General features: G+C 31.6%; 2 protein-coding genes across 5 annotated transcripts; both read right to left on the bottom strand.

Annotated features, from left to right (window-relative positions):
• Positions 1–774: 774 nt before the first annotated feature.
• Positions 775–2,336, bottom strand: LOC133303118 (heavy metal-associated isoprenylated plant protein 39). 4 transcript variants are annotated; one of them, XM_061502987.1, is made up of 3 exons: positions 2,222–2,336; positions 1,979–2,057; positions 775–1,869 (listed from the first exon to the last, which is right to left on the bottom strand). In XM_061502987.1, exons 1-3 carry the CDS (start codon positions 2,228–2,230, stop codon positions 1,640–1,642), a joined length of 318 nt encoding a protein of 105 aa, XP_061358971.1. In that variant the 5' UTR covers positions 2,231–2,336; the 3' UTR covers positions 775–1,639. The 4 variants fall into 4 exon arrangements, with proteins under 4 accessions (XP_061358971.1, XP_061358974.1, XP_061358970.1 ...); XM_061502990.1 differs by having other exon boundaries at positions 775–1,848; XM_061502986.1 differs by having other exon boundaries at positions 1,979–2,060; positions 2,222–2,332.
• A 10,349-nt stretch (positions 2,337–12,685) lies between these two features.
• LOC133303103 (heavy metal-associated isoprenylated plant protein 31) lies at positions 12,686–14,059 on the bottom strand. The gene is made up of 3 exons (XM_061502968.1): positions 14,054–14,059; positions 13,836–13,917; positions 12,686–13,014 (listed from the first exon to the last, which is right to left on the bottom strand). Exons 1-3 carry the CDS (start codon positions 14,057–14,059, stop codon positions 12,686–12,688), a joined length of 417 nt encoding a protein of 138 aa, XP_061358952.1.
• Between the last annotated feature and the right edge of the window lie 2,670 nt (positions 14,060–16,729).

Genomic DNA, 16,729 nt, shown 5'->3' with positions numbered 1-16,729 from the left:
TGCGAAGTCTCAAACCATGGTTTGGACAAAAGCCTCAGCTATGTTTTGCGCAAAACCAAACATGTTAATTTTAAAATCTCATGCGAAAATTTAAAAAAAATTAGGTCAAGCCTAAAAAAAATCAAATGTCATGTTCAAGCATTATGTTCAAAGAACTTATCACTTCTATTTAAGATGAAACCTGATCTAACCTCGCCTGTTTCCATGCCTAATGATGTCATAAATTTAAATTCTTCAACATTGTATAAAATTGATTAGACATTATTTTACTTTATTATTTTTGGACAAAAATTTAGATTAATAAAAGACACGCCATGTAGAAATGCTGAAATAATCACATGGTTGTGTCCCAAAATATGGTAATATAAGACTTCTAATCAATAGCTTAGAAAAGAGTGTCAGAGAATGTAATGTATCATTTAAAGTCGAACCTAATCAAATGACTAAAGAAAATGATTAACTTAAGGATAAATTATAATATTTTCTTTGATAGATATTTAAATTGTATTCTCCTTTTTTATTTTAAACATTACACTTTCTTCCTGAATATATATTACATCATCAATCCATTTTAATGTTAACGAATTTCTAAGAGACAATCTTTTTTCTTTGTAACTCCCAACACAATAATTTTTTTATGGATCACATGAAATGTTCAAAACTTTAAAACTTTAAAACCAATAATAAGAGTGTTAAAAAAATAACTGCTAAAGGTTTATTTACATTAAAATATATTAATATACAATACAATTTTTTTCTAAAAAATAGGGAATTTAATTTTAAAAAAAGAAAAAGAAAAATCAATATAATTCATATCTATAGTATTTTTTTTTCTGGAGATATTTCAATAGATTCATTGCTTCGCGACTAATTCGATTTGGAGCGGGTCCCAAAATTAAGACTTGGTATTAGGAAGAATCGAACACATGCTCTCATATTCACCTGCTCAATTTTCTGGCGCCAACTGAGCTACCATGATAATATATAGTAATTTTCTCTTAAATGTTGTACTTGTCTAACAATCTTGGGCCCGAGCCATCTCCTTTCACTCTCACAAGAATGAATTGAAAACCATTTTCGTCTGCACATAAATTCTTTTATTTGGAAGGATGGATCTGCTAACCTTTTCGACTTTGGTGCCATTGAACTAGGAGAAAATGACCCACAAACGAATAAGAGGAATTTCATGACACCAAAAGTTTCTTGGTATTCTCTTACACACCCCCAAATTCTGTAACAAGTCACAAGCACAAACAAAAGGCATCGATTTTTACCAGTCATAAGATCCATTCACATAATAAAACAAAAGATGAAAAAAAAAATATTGGAATCAATAAAGAGAAGATTAAAATCATTTGGACAAACGATATTACTATAAAATAAAAAATTTAAAGCATACCAATTACCATAGTTTCTCTATCCAATGGTTAGTTTTTTTTTTGGATATTCTTTTATAACTCATTTCCATCATGGCAATTGAAATTGATCCATGCTTAAAAAAGATTGTGAGCAACAGATTCGATCTATGGACAATTTTTGCAGCTTACAGTAACTTCTCAATATAAATAGGAAAATATGCAAAACACAGAGAAAAAAAAAAAGGGGAAGAATTTGAAAAAACCAGTGATAAGCATTCTCTTTATTTTTTCTCCTCTTTCTTTTCCTCTTTCTTCTCTGGCTTTTTCTCTTCTTTCTTCTCTTCCTTTTTTTCTTCTTTCTTTTCTTCTTTCTTCTCTTCCTTGGCAGGTCCAACTGATACTATATCTACCTTCCCAACTTTCTTCAGCTTCTTCACAATTTTCACTGTGTCCATTTGACCAATCACTGTCAACTTTTGATCCTTCATATCTGCAACAATTGAATCAACCCCTATTGATCAAAGCACCAACAATTAAACAGATCAGTCTCTAGTTACATAACATGTTTCCCATTAACATGAATTCAAGTTAAAAAATTTGATCTTTTGTGAACAACCCACCATAGATATCTGCAGCTGCTTCAATAGCTTTCTGTTTTGTTTTGTCATCAGTCATAGTCAAAACCTTTAACACAACCTTCTGCTATGGATCCAGTGAATGATAAATAAAATTAGTAAATAAATGATTTTTTAAATTATTTCTCTGAATCATACATATAAGTATATAGCAAAACAAGGATGAACATGTGCATAAGGAATCAAAAAGAGTTATACAGAGAAGAGGGTATATATGAAAATAAGTACCTGAGCCATTTCAAGAGGAAGAAGGGTGTGAAAAACAAGAATGAAATGAAGGGCTTGAGAATTTTGAGGCTTTTGTACTATAGTGTAAAGGCGTGAGGTTGTGGAGTTTCTTTTATTTGTGCGTGTGACTGTGAAAGTTATGTTCAACAGAGGGACCCTTTAAAATGCAAATTTCTTGCCACATGGGGAACTCAACAGCAGCGCACGCAAATGTTTGACACTGTGATGTCATTTTCTGTGCCATTCGATTTTTCTATTCCTTTATCTTTCAAATTTTCTTGTTATCTTTTCCAAGAAAACTAAACTTGATCACGTAAGGGAATATTGGAAAGGAAAAAAGAAAATTTTCTTATGCTCAAGCTAAATTATTATTTTGGCATGGTTAGTCACTTGTTAATTACTCAAAATTTTCGTCTTCAATATATTAGCTTTTCTTTTCATCCTTCTTATTATTTCATTTTCGAAAATATTTAGGATAATAAATATGTTATGGGCCTAGCCCATTTTTCATAAGGTCGAAAAAGGGCAACAATAAAAAGAAAACTAAGAAAAATTAAGAAAAAAAATTCTTAATTGATGTTAATTCTACTGTGACAACAATGGATCAAGTATTGGACTTCCAAAAAGTTACTAAAGGTTCAAAATTTCACTAGACACAACTAAACTCTATAAACAAGAAATAAAATCTCTCTCTACTTATTGTCAACCCAAAAATTTAAGTTGTTGGGTGAGACTACATTAATAATTTATATATCTCTAACATTTTCTCTCACAAGAGAGCCCATTATATTTGAAAGGTGGATGATACTTAAGCCCAGCCTACCTGTGCTAAGAAATTCCATAAAGAAAATGGGGAGCGACGGGAATCGAACCCAGAACATCGATGCTTTTATACCATGTAAAGAACCAATTCAACCTCAAAACTTACAAACCACCCCTTTGGCTACAACTTTCTTTTCTTGTGTACATTAATCTACCTACCTCAAAGATATATCCTCCATAGATACCTAAGATAGCCCTTAAATTCAAAATAAATTCATTAATATTTGACTAGACATCTTTATCTTTAATATAGAACAAAATATAAAGCATTCAAATCAAATGCAATGTTGAATTTATTTATTTTTATTCAAGTTGATTTAAACATGTTCTAGCACTAATAGATTCATATTGGGATGATTCTCCCACCGCTGGCGGAGTCAGAAAAATAAAAAAGTTTGAGCCAAAAATTAGCCAATAATAGAGGAAGCCAGTGCCAAAGCCAACAATTAGGGAGGAAACCAACCATTTTACATAACTAACCATTTAAAAACCTTCTGAATTAGAAAACAAGCAAGGGCCATCATATTGGGATAATTCTCCCAATATCATTTTATCTGTTCTTCATACTTAAATTGAAGACTTTTCATTAACGAAAACAAGTTTATCAATGGTTATTGATCAAATTTCATTTGTTTTAGAATTCATGTTTCTTTCTTCTTTTGTAGCACAAAAGTTTGAATATCTTCTTTAGATCTTTCGTAATTTTGCATAAGATCTTGCTCAAAAGTCCATTATACTTTATGTCAAAAGAAAACGCAACACTCTTGGTGGTAGAGATGTTATACGACAAATGCTGATATTCAAATACATTCATCATTTCCAAATATTTTTTTATAGAAATGCCAACGAGACACCAACCAAAATTTCCTTATCAAGACAAAAATCTTGAAATAAAACTAACATGAAAAAAAACATTGTCACTTCATAGCAGACTTATATAAATTGCTTACGTGCATAATATTCTTCGCATGTTGTCTTTTCTAATAGTATATGCTATGATTAGGCTATTTCTTCATGTTGCCTCAAAACTTTGGAAAAGGAATAATGCTATATATATAATGGGGTTTGATTTTCTCATGTTGAATGAGAATTCAATTCTCATGTTGTAGAGATAAAAAGCATGTGAGACTCATGTGTTAGAAAAAATTATATGTAGGATCCATGTCAGCACGAAAATCGAAGGGTGTGTAAAAAAATTTTAATTCTCACGTTGAATGAGAATTATAAAACCAATATATAATTCTTAATCATACATATCTAAAACAAGCTAGGATCCTATAAGAGTTTATCTAGAAAGTGGTTCATATATTCTCTATAAAACTCAATCCATCTTAATAAAAACCATTAACTATAAGTTATGCAAGGACGATGGGGGGGCCAAGTGGGTGAATAATTATGGTGGATTCAATTTCAATGGTTCAAAGTTGAAATTACAGATGGTGGGTCAAGTTAGTCAGGCCCAACCATTGGAAAGGACCCTTTTCTGCTGCATTTTTTCCATATCAAGAATCTCTTTGTTCAAAAAGTTGTAATGGAAGATAACTTTCCCCTATCTTGCATGTACTCCTAATAGTAGTACAGTGGCAATTGGTACATATCATAATTAAATGAAAGAAGGGTTTTGAATATCCCCACTCACTTTGTCAGAAACAGAACCCTATTTAGAGAAATTTGCTAACATGATATTTCATAAGATTGTTTATAACGAATGTATGGGTCAAAAGGTAATAACTATAATACCTTGAAATAAATAAAATGTAATACTTTTATCTTTAAGTAAACTAATAATGAATCATAAATATTTTTTTTTTTTAAATATATACCTTAAGACTTATGTTGACAAAATATGATTTATATACACACAAAAAATGCAATTATATTTAGGAATTCATGTTTCTACTAAATATACATGAAGCAGTTAGGTCCTAGGAGAAGAAAAGAGAGAAAGAAAGAAAAAGTAAGCTTCACTCACTTTCATTTATATGTAAGAAATAAAATTATATTTTTTTTACGAGAAAAATTATATTTATATAAGTAACAACTAACATCACCTCTGCCATCTTCTTCTCTAAGTATGTTCTTACATAGTATATTTTTAAACTTCTTATTTAATAAATAAAGCATATATTTTAAAATGACATATTTTTAATATAAAGTATAATAATTTAAATTTTAAAATCTTCATTTGATCACAATTTTATTTTTATTAAAATATAATTATTATTTAGTATATATATATATATATATATATATACATATATATATGTAAGAATAAAATCATAAATAGTTCTTAAGTTGCATTTGTAAATGTTTAGTCACTCCTCAACTCCTCACTTTGAATTGAAGTCTTTTACATTAAATAGAATAAAGTTTTTGTTATTACTTATTTTTTTAACTTAATGGCTGAACTGGAAGTTTTCATGAAGTAAATCAAATTTATAATTTTTCACACAAATTTAAAAAAGAACAATATTTTATTACATCACTTTACTTTAATGTGTGATATACTTTTAAAATATAAATAATATCGAGTATTATATATACAGTTGTGAATGTGTAATGAAATATTATATATATTTTTGTGTAAAAATAAAAAAGTTTTACATTTATTTTAACCATTGATCCATGGGTTTCTGACGCTGCAATTTATTGGATCCGTCCCTTATACAAAAAGTTATTAAGTAGTATAAGTGAGGCAAAACAATATGGCTTGTTGATCATTATATCCTTTAATTACTAACAAATTATCATCTTGCCCCGCTTATAAACTATTCGAAAAATTTAATCTTTTTAACAAACATAACATTAATCTACCCTTGTTTAATCGTTGACCATGTAGCTAACTGGGTAGTGACTCAATTTCCTGGGTATATTTCGCGGAACATAATTGTTCTTATGTAACTTGAGTTTACACCTGGGTAGACCACCCAAATCCCCGGGTACGCAGTTATTTACCCGGGTACACATCCCGTTTCCCGAGTATTTGTTGGCCAGAAACCTCAATATTAGTGGGTTTCAACCTCTTTTATCATTTATACGTTTTGTACCCCCAAATCTCTCTCTTTTATCATCTCTATTCTCAGCCATCAAAATTATATTTCATCCCACCATCTCAAAAGGCTTAATTTTGTGAAATCATTGACATTACACCTACATATTCCTATTTTATCTAAAAAATCCGAACCAAATCCAAACCCAAACCCTAGACCCAATTTTCGTGTGAAAGATGAGCTCAAGTTCAAACATGATTACTGTAGTTATTTACCATAATGGGAGGCAATTTGAAGGTCCCAATGGTGTCCGATTTGAAGGAAAAACAAAAGCAATGAAAATCAAAGTAAGCACTACATGCAATGAACTAAAGGAGAGAATTCATCAAAAATTGGGGCTACAAGGTAGCCAATTCATTCATCGCATGATAGCCATATTAGAGACTGTAGTTGATATGGATACAATATACTACATTGGTAACGATATCAATGATGAAGAAGATGTGGAGTTCGTCACAGATGCATTTATTGACTGAAAAGTATTAAAATTAATTGAGATATATGTTGAAGTTGATGTTGGTCAGTCTTCATCTTTACCGACGCATACAAGCACTCCATAGTGTTTTGGTAAAGAAGATACAGTTGTACGTTTACTTGCACCTTCTCAGGTATTAAGTTAAATAACATTGGATGATGGTGAGGAGGATGCGGAGGAGGAGTATATGGACAACGAAGACGACGGAGAACCTGAAAGTGCTATTCCATAAGGTGATTTGTCAAATACTGACGAGGAGGGTAATTTTGATGCTGACACGAATGTGGTAAGCCAGGGTACCCCTACTATGTCACCACTTCATGTTGACCTAGTTAGTAGTGGTAAGTTATTAAATTTCAATTTGTATTAAACATTTAATATTTGCGTTAGTATTGCTTCTGACAATAATAATCATGTTTTAGATGCAGGGACTGAGGTAGAGCCATTTTGGAATGAAAGCCAGCATTATTCATTCATTAATTGGGCGCCCCTAATGACGAGTTGGAGATCCTCTTTGGGAACAATGATTTGCTCGGAGGTTGGAAATTAGGAGATCCATTATTTGTGCAACAGGAATTTGGCTCCATAGTCGAAAAAAGCGACGGGTCAAGATTTGTGATGAAGTGTCGAAACAATGCTGACGATTGTCCCTTGTATATGAAGGCAATCAAGCCCAAGAAGGGAGCTAATTAGGTGGTCCGTAAATGGGGCCAAGATCACACTTGCCTGAATCAGGTCCTTGCAAAGGATCATAGACAACGGATTAAGATGTCGTTTGTGCGGCCATTATGAGTATGTATTATACGATGTTGTATTATCAAAGTTGTTATGGCAATGTTATGTATTTAATGAATTGGTTATTGATAATATTTTATACTTGCAGTAGTATCAGCAGTATGGGTGGGACGTGCAGGTCCATCATCAGCTGCAACAATATCATCATCATTGTCATCATCATCAAGGCCTGCATCCACACCAAGAATAATAAATATTAAAATTTCATTAGGTTAAAAATATAGATTAAATATTAAAGATCACAAACATCACCTGCAAGTGCATCCTCCATCTGAACATCATGGTGAAGGGGGACCTCAGGTGGTTCAGGTGCCCTCCTCAAGTACTACACACCCGCACAGCTCTGTATAATCCCACACTGCTTCAGTAGACGCTCACCAAATATGGCATTCCATCTTGTGGCTGTCTTAAGCATCTCAGTTTCCATAGGCACACCAAATTTGTGCAAAATCTTCTGCACTAGGAATACAAAAGACAATTCAGCCTTCCTAGTCTTGGAAGCCTTCCACATAAGGATGCATATGTAGTGCCTCCATTTTACTTGAATATGGTGAAGGAGGCCCACAAAACAACAAAGTCACCTTCTAGCACCTTCGAGTGATTATGATTGCACTGGAAAAATATGTGTCACAATATCATGTAGTATGTGGGGGGGGGGGGGGGATACCGATAAATTGCTCATAAGATAATGAGCAAAATGTCCAGCCTCTGCATCAGCTCTATTGGTCTCTGCAACAATCACCTCCCAATCATAACCACCAAATATATGATGGGAGTCTCCGTCATACAAAGCTGCGTCTGGTAAATCATCAAAGTCAAACCCGAGGAGCTCTGTCCAGATAGGAGCAGTAAGGACAATATCAATTCCACAGACGCGGGAAGTCAGCTCTCCATGTAGGTAGTGGAGGATCTGGTAGAAAGCCTTTACCATAACCTCCGAATACGAGCACTTCGGCTCCGCAAGCACTAGGAGATGTGTCTGATCAAGAAGTGGCACAATGTCGAACCGCTCCAAGTTGAAGAACGCTGAATCTAGTGATTTCGGCTCACATATTTTGCGGCTCATGAAGGACTTCACAAACTTCCCATGTGCATCAATGTCATCCTCAAATAAATATCCGAAAGGCAAGTCAGGAGCTTGATGAATAGTAGCCTGTGGCTGAAAGGATGACGACCCATCATATCGACTCTTGGTCCTCCTCTCGATATCCACCCATCTTTTCTTCGAAATGCGTCTGTCAGTCATTTTGTCACAATGTGAAACTAAAAAATACAAATGCATGCACCCGTATTAATACCAATCGCAATATAATTAACACTCAAAGATCAAATATTAATCGTGGACACAAAAAATTAAATTCAATTTCAAGAATCAAAAATTAAATTAGTAAACAGTTCAATTACTATCAAAATGCAAAGTGTAATCAATGATTAAAGTATATTTGGGCACTTGAAAGGTACCCACAAACGAAAATCAAAATGCAAGGTTAGGGTTTATCAAAAATTAAAAAGTAAAAAAACGTACATTTCTTGGTTTTCAATTGGTTGAAGGCAGAAACGATGATGCACAAAGGATGATCGTAAAAGAAGAAGCTTGTCTAACCAATGTGGTGAGGGAATCACTGATTTCGCCCTTCATAGCAGCTCTACCCGGGTATCCCTTTTGTGGGTTTTTGAAAATGGAGGCTGCTGGATTTTTAAAAAACCCTACCAACGACATTTACCTGGGTAGTCCCCTTCCTACTCGGGTAAATAATTCATAGTAATTCCCAGATTATGAACAATACCTGGGTAGCCCACCTGGGTACTCGGGTAGTGTTATTTTTTCGAAGTATACCTAGGTAACCCCTTATGTACCCGGATATTTTATGGTGTCAACAGTAAAACTGGTAAAACTGGGACAGATGAGTGATATGTTTTGGTAGAGGGGCGAAAATGTAATTAATTATTAATTAAAGGCTACAGTGGTCAAAAAGTCAAAACAATATTGTTATATTTATGGGATTAATATTTCTCATGTTGTAGGGGATAATTCATCTCTTACTCATATAAAAATGTTTGAGATCCATGTGAGCTGTGAGGCCATTCGAAATGAAGAAAGAAAAAAATGGACCCTACACATTTGTGTGTGTAAAAGATAAAATTTTCTCCTTTAATATGAGAAAATTAATCCCTATATTTATTATTTTACTTATATATGTGCTCTCACATTTGTACAACTTTTATTATTTGATTACAACTTATCTCACTTTACTTTCTAGATGCTCTGATACCTGACATGAGGTAGTATGCTCCTATAAAATGTGTAACAATTATATATTATTTATTTATTTATTTATTTATTTTATTTGGCTAGTTTCATCGGAAAGTTGATTTCATGAAAAATGGGTTATGCTTAATGAGTCATCCCAAATAACCCAATAATACAAATTCACATGTCCAAAATTATTATAATTAAATTTACCCAAATATTATTGAAAACAAACATTTCTTTATTTTAAGTAATAATTAATTTTAAATGTTTTAATACAAATTAATTAACAAATTATTTAAAATTAATATTGTTAGACTCTAATTTATAAATAAATAAAGAAAATATAGTCCAACAGGCCACCCTGGAAATTTAACCCGACAGGATTTGATTAACAATTTACCAATCTGAATTATACTTAACCATGGTCTGTTGAAATTAACTTAACTAATTTTAATAACCCGGGCCTGCTTATACTGACATACATAGTTTTAAGAAATGACTTAATATCTATCCTGAGATAAAAATATGTCCTATAATGTAAAATCGACATAATTTTGAGTGGGAGGAAAAAGATTGTTATAATAAAAATTAATATGGCCCAAATATATTAAAATTTAAAAATATGTTTTCCTCAACTCTAAATTATCTAGTGCCCGTTTGAATTTTTTTTTTAAGCTAGAAACTACTTATAAGCAGAAGTTAGGCCAAACAAGTTTTGAAAAAAACTCTTGTAATAAATTTTTTTTTTTATAATGGAAAAAAAGCTAAAAATCAAAAGCTCCTAGGAGGAGCTTTTTTTTAAGCTCTTATCAGCAATTCTTAAATTGTGTTTTTTTTTAAATGAAAAGTTAGAGAACTAGTTTTTTTGAAATATGTGCTTTTAAACTAAATTTTTTATGTAACAATCAAACCGTTTTTAGATTTTTTTTTTTTTAAGCTTTTCTTTTTAACTTTACCTTATAAGTAGTTTCTATTTCTAATTTAAAAAAGAAAGGATCGAAACAAACTCTCAAAAACATTTTGTATTTACCTTCATATTAAACATTAAACTCTAAAGTTAGAATTTTTTTCTTTTAGAAACCCAATTCAAGTTTGGATAGGAGTCATCACGCAAAGTAGGTGGAGTTTGTCTTGGACAAAGAAAGAAAAAGAAAAGTTGTTGGAGATTCTTCACAAATCATATAGTTGACAACATGATACATCTTTTCCCCCCATTAATTTGTACATCTCTTCATTTTGTATCTTTTTCTTAAAAAGAAAAAAGGGTTGTAGAGCTAAATGAGTATGGGATTGATGTAAGCCAATGCCAATAGTAGAACTGGAATAGCGAATAATATCAATGTCGCAGCACTTTAATTTGTCCCAAGCTCGCTCTGTCAAGCAGTAATGTCAGTGGAAACAGGAAATGACTCATACTTGCACATACACAGGGACATAATACAATAAATTAGGATAGAAGTGATTCACTTATTATTTGATAAACAATATTCTGCTAATTTTTTAAAAATAATAGATTTTATTTTAAATATTATAATAAAAGTTGTAGACTTGTAAAGTTATAAATTAAGCAATAAAAATTTTATACTAAAAAATTATAGACTTTTGATATTTAATTTATAGTTTTAAAAAAATAATATAGTTTTTAATTTTTAGATAGAGTACCAAAAGAAACCTTCATCATGAATATTTTGAATCATTTCAACTTTTATTCTATATAAAACTAGTCAAATTTTATTTTTGTTTCTCTCATCATTTTGTTAGTTATAATTAGGAGGGGAAGAAAAATATGTGTTCCAATTGTATTGTCTATGAGTCTATTCCAACCTTGTCTGAGTAATGGCCGTTGCACAGTTTACTTAATAAACTATTGGGCCTATCCATTGAAGTCAGAAAACCAAGGAAAGTTTGGCAAATCTCCCCTGTCCGTCTCTCTCGAACTCGAACTCTTCTTCTCTCTCCCCTCACTCTTTCTTATGCAACACCCTTCACGTGCCCAACTTTTAAGTTATAAATACATGAAAATATTTGTTTATAAATTTTTGTAAATTATACTATATACTCTCGGAAGTGTATAGAGTCTGTTTGTATTTGCTTTCTAAGAAAGTTCTTTTTACCACTTCCTTATTTTAAAAGTACTTTTTATAAAAGCTACAACTATTTATATTTTTAAAAAATTATTTGATTTTTGAAAAAAATATTGGCTTTTGACTTCTGCTTTTTTTAAAAGTTAAAATTTTTAGCTCCCGAAAAAAGTAGGTTTTTGACTTTTTTATGGCTTCTGCTTTTTTTAAAAGCAGACATCCAAACAGACTTTTTTTCGAAAAGTACTTTTTTTTCTTAAAAGAAGCAGCTTTTGAAGAAAAAAAACTTATTCAAACAGGCTCATAGTATACTTCCGGAAGTACATAGTATGGTTTGTAAACAAAAATTCTGTAAATATAATCTTCCCTTATAAATATGAAAAAATAACTGTGTACCTAAATAATTTTTTTTTAAAGTTTTTTTCAATAAAACCCTTTACTTTTAGTTACGGCACCTTTTTTTTTTTTAACAAAAATATGGGGTATATTTGTTTTATTCTTCAACTAAAGAAATTTAACAAAAGAAGATGATGTGATTAAAAAGTATTAGTCATGTGTCATGCTTTTATTAGAAAATATCACATACATGATAGCAATTTCAGTATTTAATACGAGCTTCGTAACAAAAGCGAGTTAAAGTAGGACTTCTGTGAGTAAAATACGATTTACCTAATTAGTTTATAATCACATTGAAAATTAATAACCATCACAAAAAATCACATTAACTATTGGAATGGCTTTAAACTGAGCTATGTAAATTAAACAACAATATAAAAAAAGTATAAAGAAAGAAAATCGATGGATATTAAAAGGAGGCATATGATAATACACTCAAGAAAATTAGAAAAATAAAAAAAAATAACCAATAAACAAACACAAAATTCTTCATGATTCCCTGGAAGTGCAAAAAGATGAATCACTCAAATTTTGCTCCTTAATCGTGTTTTCAAAGAGAATGGAAGTAAGGAAAACAAGTATGAACATAGTTTACATAATAGTGCAAGCATGAGGGTTATCATCACTAAAGAGTGAAGCAATGGCCTCATCAGATGCCACAGCAACTGAATACACAGCAGGGGTGTGGAAAAAAGTATGGACTCCATTGGTTGCTTCACTTTTATATGCATCATAGTAATGGTTAACAATGTAACTTGGGTACTTGTAAAATGAAGCAAAATGTGCATGCCCTGGAAATGGCCATGGTTCTGCTGCTTTCCCTGCACGTTTGATTGCTTTTAGCACTTTCTTTTCCTCCAAGCCATAACCTCTCACTGTTATTTTTTGTGCCTCCATTTCAACCTCTACCTCATCTACTCCTGCAAATTAAATCCCACATTCAAAAATCAACATGGTACATACAAATGGCTCAAGGTGACCCAACTTAGATTAAATGGAAATTTCTTTATGATACTTATAATCATTTGACATTACCTGATATAAGAGTAGGAAATGGGATGAGTAGTTTCATCTTACTTAATACTTATCTTTGGGCATGTTTTTCTTAAGCCCATTTTGTTTTTTTAAAAAAAGGAAATGCAACTCTTTTTTTTTTTTTTAGTAAATAATGTAACTCTTATTTGTTTACTCTGACCAAAACAAAAAGTTCTACATTCAAATTAAGACATCATCTACAAAACAACACATTATTAAAAAAAATAAAAAAAAAAATTAACAAAGCTGTGTGTACTTCCTAACCATCCTAAAATTGGAGCCCAAATTAAGGGAAATAGGGTACAACTGTCACACCATTCACTCGGTGCAACTAGTCAATAAAAATTGAAGAATAACTGTGATGTTTGTACAGAGACAAAAATATTTTTTTTATCCAAGTATTACTTGTTAAATGATAGAGCATCTATTACATTTGTACAGAAGATGATCTCCAGATTAAGGAGCTCTGCATGTACCTCATAATGGTGGTGTACATTTAACTTCATCACAGAAGCCCAAATTTTCACTAACCAAAGTGAGTGTGGAATGCACATGAGATTTTGGGAATCAAAGCCCGAATAACATGCTTAGATCAGCCCCAAAAACTATTTCTGTGTCCCATGTATACAAGTTCCACTCATTGCAACCAGAAAGTAAAAGGGTACCAATAATAAAAAAAAAAAAAAATTGCTTATACAAACTGTACCTTTGAGCTTGAAGAGAGCTTTCTTTAATTTTGAAGCACATCCCTCACAATCAAGGTTTGGAACTCTCACCTCTACAATATTCTGCAATATATATCACACATTGCATCAATCTCAGTCATAATTATTACCTTCTCTTCAACTACACAAATATTATATATGAACCATATTCAGTGTTTGTATGTGCCTGCAGAGAGAGATATTAGAAGGAGGGACTTACAGACATAGCTTGTTTATCTTAAAAATAAAAATAAAAAATGAAGAAGGCTCTTGTTTGGAGAACTGAACCCTCTGTGCAAGAAGAAGAGGGTGGCGTGGTGTTGTCACCCTCTGGCTTCGAGCAAAGTAATGTTGTTGTTGGTTACTCAACTCTGTGAAGTGTGAAGGGTCTCTTTTAAACAGTTAAGCTGCAAAAGCCTTATTGGGTTTTGAAATCCCAAAAAGGATGCACAGTATAGTATATTCACGCGTGGATATGGCAAAAGCTTGGATATGCACACTCCCTCTCCCTATGTTTCCTATGGACCACACCATATGAAGAAATTTGAACATCTCTATGAGTGGAATGATGCAAATGCTAGACATCACTGATTGATTCCTTCCTTTTTTTTCTTTTCTTTGTTGGACACACAACATGATGACTAGTTGCATATGTTGTAGTGTAGGACCTTGCTTGTGCATAGTGTACACTCTGTGGTTGCATGGAGGGTCGCTATGTAATTAATTAACAGATATAATGTAGATTTTAAAATGGACAATCGGTGTACTTCCATACATTTTTGTCGAGTTTATAATAGCTATTAGAGTATAGGGTAATAGTTTTCTTATGTTGTAGAAGATATGTATTATCTTCTACACACTCATTGGTGCAGGTGGGGTCCATTTTTAGGGGAAGAGAGATAAAAAGTAAAGTGGGACCCATTTTGAGTTTGTGTGTGTAGGAGATAGATTATATTTTATGCAACATAAGAGTAATAAATCCCGTGAGTATAATATAAACCATTAAAAAGTCCCTCGTTCAATTGCTTAAATTTTTGGGTTGAATTGGAACTTCATATGGTATCAGAGTTTCGTATCCCGAATTCCGATTTTGCCCTTCATTTTCTTTGTGGAATTTCTTAGTACAGGTAGGCTGGACCTGATACATTATCCATTATTAGAATATAATATAAACTATTAAAAAGACCTATCCATTATTAAAATATAGGAAAAAGTTCACCAATACCCTAGTTTACTCCAGAATCATTTATACCCCTGTGATTTTTTTTATCATATATGTCCCTGTGATTTGTAAAAGAGTATGTCTTTTTTATTATATATGCCCCTGTGATTTTTTACTTTTTACACACTACAGGGACATATACGATAAACAAAAAATCACAGGAGCATAGATAATTCTGAAGCAAATCACAGGAGTATTGATGAACTTTTCCCTAAAATATAATATAAACTATTAAAAAGACCTTCACGAATAGCTTAAGTTTTTGGGTTGAATTAATTTTTTATAATTAGTAATGTTTTATCATTATCTTTCTTGCATTAGAACAATATGTTATTATTGTGTCCGGAGTGGAGATTTGTGCTAGACATGTAACGGCAGAAACTAAATTGATTATGTTATTTACATAATTTCTGCTATCACATCCGTGCTCAATTGTATGTAAAACTTTATTTGATACTGGTAAACGCACCAAAAATTGAAATTCCTCTTATATCGAATAAAGGGCACTGCCCTTAAAATTAAGATTGTGCTATCAAGAGTTGTTTAGTAGCATCCCACGTCTTAGGATTTGACTTGTCCAAAAAGTAATGTATTTGATTTCTCATGATCGCAATTTATGAGAAGGGTAGAGAAATTTAAACTTAAAATCAGATTAATAAGGCTTATTAGAATTTCGGAGATTGGTGGATATTTAAAAATAAAATAAAACTATGGGTGTGCCTCCATCAATACTCATCAAAAGGTTAAACGCCAAAAAGAAATGTTTGGTTTCAACTACCTAAATTTAATATGAAGCTACTGTTATATCACTCTAAACACAAATAAGTTTTTTATCATAAATTATTTTAAGTTTGTTTATATTAATTTTTTGAAATAAATTATACTAAAATCTTACTATTGTTTATTGGAGTTTGACCACCTGTTGAAAGCACTTTTGAAATCGTAACTAAAAAGCATAAAACAATCTTCTGGAGTAAAGTTGATTTTAAATATTTCTCATAAAAGCTTCTTTTCACAAAAAGTAACTCTTGCAAACAAAAGTTATTATTATTTCTGAAGATAATTTTATTTCTTATACATATAAAAATGTGTAAAACTCATGTAAGATTATGTGAAGAAAAAAACATAATAATAGTTATGTGATTCATGCACTTTTATATACGTCTAACACATAAGATTATCTTCTAAAAGTTTAATACATGAAAAACATTAATCCTCATAAGTATTACAAAAATGCGTCAAACAATATCAAAACGCTGTGTATAAAAAATGGTGAACAACTCACGCTGCTTAAAATCTGCACAGATCTTCATGCAGTGTGCAACGATCTTCTCACATGTGATGAAAAGAGCCAAGTACACATGAAACTTGTTGAATATACCATCATCATATTCGTATTGACACCAATTTATCAGCAAAAGAAGTCAACAAACTAGGTATGTAAAGATGGAGGGGCTTTACAGCATAAAGTTGGGTAGTATCCAGCTTTGGCTCTGCTAGTTACTCTTAAAATAAGGACCTGAGCCAACTTGGCAAAATCTACTTTACCACTGAAGATTGAAGAAGCAATTCAAAAGCGTCTTCTTAGTTCTTTCAAAAGCAGAATGGATTAGCAAAATCTATCTCATTTTATATTCTTTACGTAACTTCTCTTTTAAACACATATAGATGTTA

This window comes from Gastrolobium bilobum, unplaced genomic scaffold, assembly GCF_033153095.1.
Source record: "Gastrolobium bilobum isolate Gb01-03AN ecotype WA unplaced genomic scaffold, APGP_CSIRO_Gbil_v1 utg25931, whole genome shotgun sequence".
Lineage (NCBI taxonomy): Eukaryota > Viridiplantae > Streptophyta > Magnoliopsida > Fabales > Fabaceae > Gastrolobium > Gastrolobium bilobum.
This window is presented reverse-complemented; position numbering and strand designations above follow the sequence as displayed.

Excerpts from the sequence above, each read along its gene's own strand:
- LOC133303118 (XM_061502986.1), bottom strand. Across the intron at positions 1,870-1,978 it reads AGCAGCTGCAGATATCTATG|GGGTTGATTCAATTGTTGCA; the intron begins GTGGGTTGTTCA and ends TTTGATCAATAG.
- LOC133303103 (XM_061502968.1), bottom strand. Across the intron at positions 13,015-13,835 it reads AGCTCTCTTCAAGCTCAAAG|GAGTAGATGAGGTAGAGGTT; the intron begins GTACAGTTTGTA and ends TTTAATTTGCAG.